The sequence below is a fragment of the Bos mutus genome, unplaced genomic scaffold (assembly GCF_027580195.1).
Source record: "Bos mutus isolate GX-2022 unplaced genomic scaffold, NWIPB_WYAK_1.1 CTG215, whole genome shotgun sequence".
Taxonomy (NCBI): Eukaryota; Metazoa; Chordata; class Mammalia; order Artiodactyla; family Bovidae; genus Bos; species Bos mutus.
Window position 1 is genome coordinate 265,838 of NW_027219607.1, and position 7,613 is coordinate 273,450.

General features: G+C 51.7%; 1 protein-coding gene across 3 annotated transcripts; it reads left to right on the forward strand.

Annotated features, from left to right (window-relative positions):
- The first annotated feature begins 14 nt into the window (after window positions 1-14).
- TMEM106A (transmembrane protein 106A) lies at window positions 15-6,916 on the forward strand. Of its 3 annotated transcripts, XM_070366824.1 has the most exons (10): window positions 15-106; window positions 405-487; window positions 1,069-1,179; window positions 1,281-1,507; window positions 2,041-2,104; window positions 3,265-3,418; window positions 3,981-4,121; window positions 4,230-4,273; window positions 4,946-4,999; window positions 5,498-6,916. In XM_070366824.1, the coding sequence occupies exons 4-10, from the start codon at window positions 1,300-1,302 to the stop codon at window positions 5,616-5,618; spliced, it is 786 nt and encodes a 261-aa protein (XP_070222925.1). In that variant the 5' UTR covers window positions 15-106; window positions 405-487; window positions 1,069-1,179; window positions 1,281-1,299; the 3' UTR covers window positions 5,619-6,916. The 3 variants fall into 3 exon arrangements, with proteins under 3 accessions (XP_070222925.1, XP_070222924.1, XP_005909245.1); XM_070366823.1 differs by having other exon boundaries at window positions 1,069-1,507; XM_005909183.3 differs by lacking the exon at window positions 1,069-1,179.
- Window positions 6,917-7,613: the final 697 nt, after the last annotated feature.

Here is a 7,613-nt window from a genome sequence, read left to right on the forward strand (position 1 = left end):
GGGGCGGAGCCTCCCAAGGCTTTGAATCAAAGGTTGGGGCGAGACCCCGGCTCCCGCAGTTTCGGTTCTACTTTGCAGGCGTTTCTGTCGCCGCGGTCGCCCGAGGGTAAGGCGCTTTGAGAAATTCCTTTACTTTTCCTCTGGGAGACAAGGGCCCAGGCCCCTCCTGTGCCTCCTCCTCCTAGCCCAACACGCAGGTACCGAGCTCTGCTAACGGTCTCTCGGGGTGTCTGATGGGACTTAAAATCCTCTTTCGATGAAATCCCAGCCTCTCAGTCCACGCCCAGCTTCAGAGTAGGGCGTAAAGCAGCTGGGGCTATAGGTAGGCCGCAATCGCGGCTCCCCACCTGCCCCAACGGGGCATTCGCTTCCCCAAGGACTCTGGAACCACCCTTCCCTTACAGGCTCTCGTCCCCAAATTACGTACTCCAAAAATCTCTCGTCCTCTGGCAGCTGAGAGGAGCCCGGGATCTCAGACCTAAGCCAGGTGAGGCTCATTTTATTTTAGCCCCGAAGGTCAGAGTTCAGCTCAGGATACCCATTCATTTGACTCCACTCTTGAGGGGAGAATCTAGATTTTTAGCCTCAGTTCTTCCTCTTAAAGGACTTACCCAGACGTTGCTCCTCCCCCAGACATTCTTTCCCATCCCAACTCAGAAAGCAACATAGAAGAGGTTTATGCTCCCTTCCACGACCTTTTTAGGGGGTTTTTAAGCCACATCTGTGGCCAGTCTAGCTTCCTTTTTCTTTCTTGTTCCAAAGAATCCATACCTCCCTATTACACCAGTACCTGCCCAGGTTCAGGAATGGAAGCTTTCCTTCTACACCCAGGCTGGGAGACCTCAGGCATTTCTGCCCCTGGGGTACTGGAGAGACATCTTCAGAATCCCTTGTCTCAAAGGATGAAGGGATTCTCCTGGCTGCTGCCCCCAAGCCAGCCCTATCTAACTTCCTTCCTTGGTAATCAGTGACAGCTCAGCAACTTTTCCAGAACAAAATAAGTGCTCCGCTTTCACTTATGAAAGTCCCTTAAAGTGAAATAACCTCTGCTTTGCTTTTCCCTCTCAGGAATTGAGCTGTCCTACTATAAAGAGAGGAGTTGAAATGCAGAGATTCCTGATCTGAGAGCCACCGTGTTAACTGCTTGAATTTCCATACCTTCACTTTCTTAGGCTTGAGGTTGCTGAAATTGTGGTGGGGCCCCTTGCCAGTCTCAAAGACTTAAAACCACAGTGACACCCAGCATCCACGCTAACTGAATTTTGTTCTTTTTTCATCAGTGAAAAATACCCCTGAACAATGGGTGAGACATTCTCCCAGCTGGCCTCTCAGAAAGATGAGAACAAATTGATCCTGCCCCCCAACCCAGCCTTTGGCAGCAAGGCTGCCAGCTACTCCAGCATGGGCAACAGCAGGCCTTTCTGTTCCTGTGTGCCTTGTGAAAGGGCTGCTGGTGCTGGCTTTGTAACTTGTCCCACCTGCCAGGGCAGTGGGGAGATTCCTCGAGGTGAGTAGCCGCAGGCTCTGGAAGTAGCCTGGGATCCAGGAAAGGCTCTTAACAGCCAGCTGGCCAGCGCCAGGCCCCTTTGAGTCTCCCTGGATGGTGTTAGGTAGTCCAGCTCCTAGTCCCCCAGTTTCAGGCTGGCCCAGGGAGATTCTAACCCTCCCTGGGCTCTCTGCAGAGACCTTCCTCCTGCCCTGGTTGTACCACCCAACCCCAGGGGATTTCCAGCCTCTCTGCTTCCTTAGCAACCCTGCCGTAGGATTCAGGAAGTTACCATGACCTCTCCTAAGAAACTGGGCTTTTCTGACTTATGGTGACTTGCAGAAATTCTTCACCCATGTTAATGAAAATCTCACCTCCATTCGAGAGATGGCAAATCTGAGCTGCCAACAGCCAGTGTCCCCAGTCCTGCCCTGGGTCAGAGATAGCATGCTTCTGAGACTGCTCTGTGGGATGGAGGGGTGCTTCTCGCAGGCTGGTACAGGAAACTTGGCATGAACACTTCGTGGCCCTCCTTACCCTCTTTCTCTCTACAGAGCTAGAGAAGCAGCTGGTGGCCCTTATCCCCTATGGGGACCAGAGGCTGAAGCCCAGGCACACGTAAGCCCCTCTTCCTACCCGAGTTCTGCAGGCATTGCCCGTGGGGGCAATTCCTCTTGGTCATCCCAATGTGCCCTCCTCTACTAAATTTTCTCCATTGGTTCTCCTCCAAAAGCCTGAGCCTCACTGGGCTCAGACATATTAGTACCCTGTTTCCACAGATTTTCCTAGTTAAAGAATCTCAGGGCGCAGCAGACCACCTGAGGTCAGTTGGTATCCAAAGGATCACTGCTTCCAAGAAGCATGGCTCCCTTTTGAAGACAGAGAGGACCTCTTGACTCTGCAAGTCCTTCCAGGATGGAGGAGGTTGCCATTGGTTTGGGGAAGTGATTTTTCCTAAGAACTTCCTTTGCTATGGCAGTTCAGAGCTGCTTGTTCTCTTCCCCATAGAGATGGAAAGCCAGCTCCTCCCTGACCTGGGACCCTTCAGAACCTCAGAGGCAGCCCTGAGTTTCACTGTGGGGGCCTGTGACTCTTTGTCATCTGGGTCGTTTGACATGAATCCCTTCAGCTCTTCCTCCCAGGGTCCTCAGCTTCCATCTGGGAGCCACCACCCAGCCCTCCCCGACCACTGCATCAGAGTCCAAATCTGGCAGTGCCCCTTAGAAGGTGCTACCAAGGTGCAGTCTCTTTAATGGGTATTACAATTTTGAATTAGATGGACAGATGATGTCTGGTTCTGAATATGAGTATTAAAATTCAGAACTCTCAAAATTCATGTAGACTTCTTCCAGTGATTATAGCTGGCATTGGTTTAGCCTTTGACTATGCACCAGGACCAGGAATTGGTGGCTTTTCCTGAATTAGCCTATAACAGATTGTATGAGGTAGGTTAGGTACAATGAATTACCTCCATTTTATAGACAAGGAAACTGAGGCTTAGGGCAGTTAAATGGGTTGTTCAGAGTTACTGGGCCAGTGGGTACAGAGAGCTGGGGATGGACACCAAGTTGCTGGCTTCTCAGTCCTGTGCTTCTCCCCACTCTGGGCCACCCCTGACTCTAGGCTGGTCCTCCACACCTGAGGAGCTAAGTGTCCAGTTGTGGGGGGAACTCAGAGGAGAGCCTTGTGTACAGAGAAGAGTATCTGAACACACCTGGCCAGGTTGCTTCTGTGTCCAGACTTCTCCACTTCCCTACCCGGGTCCTGCTTTCCCACAGGAAACTCTCCGTGTTCCTGGCAGTGTCCATCTGCCTGGTGACCTCCTCCCTCATCATCTTTTTCCTGTTTCCCCGGACAATCGCCGTGCAGCCTGTGGGCCTCAACTCCTCCACGGTGGCCACTGATGAGGCCAATGTCTACCTCAACATAACGGTGGGTGGGTGCCTGTGCCCCTGGACTCCGACCCCACCTTCCAGGCACCACTCCTCTGAAGCCGTTGTCCCATGTTCTGACCCTGGACATGGGTAGCCAGGGATCTTATGGCACTCAGAGGATGTCAGAAGCCTGGGGAGAAGCCCCTAAGAGATTGTGTAGGATTGGAACCGTGAGAGGTTAGAATTGAGGCCAGAGCAGTATTAGGGAGTGGTATGCCTGAGACTTTCCAGGTGGGCAGGGGAACAGAAAGAGCCTTGCGGGGTGAGACTGGATTTTGAGACAGCTTAATGTCCCAGTATTCTTGCCTGGAGAACTCCATGGACAGAGGAGCCTGGTCCGTGGGTCACAAAGAGTTGGAAAAGACTGAGCGATTAATACTTTCACTTTTACGGTCTTAGTTAACGGTGACCCCTCCAAGGGGTCTGGCACTGGTGCCCCAGCAGCTGAAGCTCTCACTGGGGTGGGGCTCAATCAGGCTGGGGTTTTTTTTAAACTGTTTGACTTCTTCTTGCCAAGGATGGTTACTCTCACCCCTCCCTTTCCCTGTCTTCCTCCCCAGAGTATCTTGAATATCTCCAATAACAATTACTGCCCTATCACTGTGACCCAGCTGACCATCGAGGTTCTGCACCTGTCCCTCGTGGTGGGACAGGTCTCTCACAGCCTCCTTCTCCACATCGGCCCTTTGGCCAGTGAACAGGTGACTCCCTCTCGCTGGCCAGCCCCACACCCCACAAGTGTGTGGACACAGGTGGGAGGAAGGGGGCAGCTGCAGCTGGGGCTAACCCTATGACCATTTGGTTGACAGATGTTTTATGCAGTGACCAATAGGATAAATGATGAAAACACATAGTAAGTAGCCCTTGATCTCTTCTCCTCACCTCCTTCCTGGTTGGAAACCCAGTTTGAACCCCCACCAGATTTCTTGATTGCTTAGCAACCCTGCATTCAGCCTGCACACTTATGGCCAAGACTGCAGTGTGCAAGTGTTCAGGGCCCCTGTTTGGAGCAGGATTGGAATGAAAACCAGGCTAGAATTGGATTAATCCTTACAATATATGGGACTTCCCTTGTGGCTCACTTGGTAAAGAATCTGCCTGTAATGCAGGAGACCTGGGTTCAATCCCTGGGTTGGGAAGATCCCCTGGAGAATAGAAAGGCTACCCACTCCAGTATTCTGGCCTGGAGAATTCCATGGACTGTACAAGTCCATGGGGTCGCAGAGTTGGACACAACTGAGCGACTTTCACTTTCACTTTTACAATAATTGACTTTGGGCTCTTCAGCCTGACTCGCTGCCTTCTACTAAGGGAACGACCAGCACATGCCTGGGCCAAGCCAGTGGGGGTTGGGGGAGTGAAGTGCTCACCTTAGGCAGAGGGAGCTGGAAGGGGTGGGAGTGGCCTGGGTCCTTGCCCTCCCCATGAAAGGAGGCCAGGGGCCTGGGACTGCAGGTCTCCTCTGAACTGACAGGCTGCTCAGTGTGAAATGTGGTCCCATGTTCTTCCTCTCTGTCTTTCTCAGCAAAATCTGTACCTGGCTGGAAATCAAAGTCCACCACGTGCTTTTGTACATCCAGTAAGTAGGATTTGAAGCCCTGGTATCCCCTCTCCCACTTCTTTTTTTTTTTTTAATAGTTATTTATTTTGGCTTTGTTGGGTCTTAGGTTAAGCATGCGGGATATTTAGTTGTGGCATGTGGACTCTAGTTCCCTGACCAGGGATTGAACTTGCGTCCCCTGAATGGGAAGCTCAGAATCACAGCCCCTGGACCACCAGGGAAGTACCCGCTCCCCCACCTCCTGCCTCCAGCTCCCCCTAGTGGGAAGGAAGTCATCCAAGTTGACTCCATGTATCTGTTGGCTCTTGATAGTGGCAGATCCAGCCCTTCCTCTAGGGTCCACTTTGCTTCTGAGCTGTTGATGTGACACCCACGGAGCTGCCCGGGACCCGGATGGGGCAGCTGTCCCAGGAGCCATGACAGAGCAGGAAGCCAGCCCTCCCCAGAGAACAGAGCAAGGCCAAGGCTTTCCTCTTCCTCCCAGACACAGCATCAAAGCCTGCTTTTCCTCCCCAGGGGCACCCTGACCTATTCCTACCTGAGCCGTTCCGAGCAGCTGGTCTTCCAGAGCTATGAATATGTGGACTGCAGGGGAAACACGTCTGTGCCCCACTTGCTGGTCTCTCACCCGCCGTGACCTGTCCGCTGCTCTCAAGCTCCAGTCGCCTGCCGGCCCAATCTATACTTCCCACAACTCCGTGGTGCCCAGTAGGACCATAGTGACTTTGCCAAAGGAAAAACCCTGCTTTATCATACCCTCCCCACACCATGCACCCCCAGCAGAGGAAGCTTCCTGTGGAAGTTAACTTCATATACACTCATACATCCCTACACACTGTCTCTCTCTCACACATACACCCATACACACAGTGTCTCTCTCTCTCTGTCTGTCACACACACAAATACACACACACACCCTCTCTGATTTCTACAGGATCAGAAGCCTGATTCTTCTAGAGGCCAGCACCAGAGGCCTCTGGTTGTGTCTTGAGCAAAGTCTGACCCAGCGTTTCCTCAGCTGCCTCAGAGGCATGGAGCAGCACCCACCTTCCTATGCTGAGCACCTTGGTTGCCTGATTCCTCCAGGGAAGACCTTCTTCCTGCCTGAATGCAGAGAAAGCGTTCATTTTATCTGGTTTGACTCCATGGATCCTTTTCCAGTTCTCCACCCAGTGATGAGAATGACTTAGGGATCAGCCCATGCTGTCCCCAGGGCCTTTTGCTTTGGTCACGTGACAGATCGTTGGTGATGGCCTGCTTCTCTCCTGGTAACTTGTTGCCCACCCTTTGGCCAAGGCCCTTTGGCTCTGCCTCCTTCCTGGTTATAGATGGTCTGGGTCCCCAGGAACACAGAGCTGTTCTGCAGCTAAAGCTTCTCTTCTCCATAAAACACTTTTATTAATATTATTCTCTGCACAGCAGGAACAAAAGGAGAGGAGGGAAGGGAGGTACCTGGCACCTTCTGGGCCTGCACAGGAAAAACAGAGACAAAGCCAGAGTCATTTTAAAAGGTATTTATTGAAGGAGGTCACAACCCTGAGCCTATGTGAGTGAACACAGACAGGTCAGATGGTGCCACAGTCGCCTTTACTATGGTTTCTATCACTCAGACAGGCAGAGAGATGAGTTTGGACAGTGGGGAAAGTTGAAGTAGGAAGGATGGAGAAAGGGAAGTGGGGACAGAACCTGATGACTAGCTGACCAGGGGACAAGAGGAAGGAAGGAGTTCATGCCGTTTGCACACTTTCATGCCTGAATAACTGGGGTAAAAGTGGTGCTGGCAACAGCATGAAAGTCCATGAAGTCCAGGCTGGAGCTTGTGCTGTGTAGAGTTTGGAAAATGTAAAGGATTTATATTGTATTCACTAAACTGTACTTAACAGTGTTTAAAAAAGAAAAATAAACGTCTCCTATAATTGGGAAAGGAGCTGCTGGTGGACACTCCCCGTCTCACAGCCTATTTCTTAATGTCCAGGTGGGCATCGAGGTCTCTTCCCCAGTCCCTGAGCCCCTTGGGAACATGCCCTCCTTCTCTGTCTTCTCTCCCTTTCTCTCATTACGTATCTCTGAAGTCCCATCCAACTTTAATATTCTTGTTCTGTGTCCCCCACCTCCCCATACTTCCCCCAAGTGCTCCTCTCAAGAAACACTGCACTGAGAGGTTCCTTTGTGCATTCTGAGTCACTGCAGTCATGTTTCACTCTGCAACGCTATGGACTGTAGACTTCCAGGCTCCTCTGTCCACAGGATTCTCCAGGCAAAAATACCAGAATGTGTTAATCTCCCACCCAAAGGCCATCCTAGAATGAAAGGACCCAGGCACCGTCCCCCCTTACCAGTAAAGAGTAGAACAGGAGATGTGGCTGGGGACCCCCACCTGTCAGTTTCAGGAAGTGGGGAGGGGGATACCTGGGGGCTTTAGAGCCTCTTACCTGTCTCTGCTACATGGAAAGGCTGAGACCCAGGGAGGAAGAAGCCTATGGATTTGGGGGAGGAGGGGGGCCAGTCCGATAAGCGATCAATGCAAAGAAATAGAGGAAAACAACAGAATGGGAAAGACTAGAGATTTCTTCAAGAAAATTAGAGATACCAAGATGGGCTCAATAAAGGACAGAAATGGCATGGACCTAAC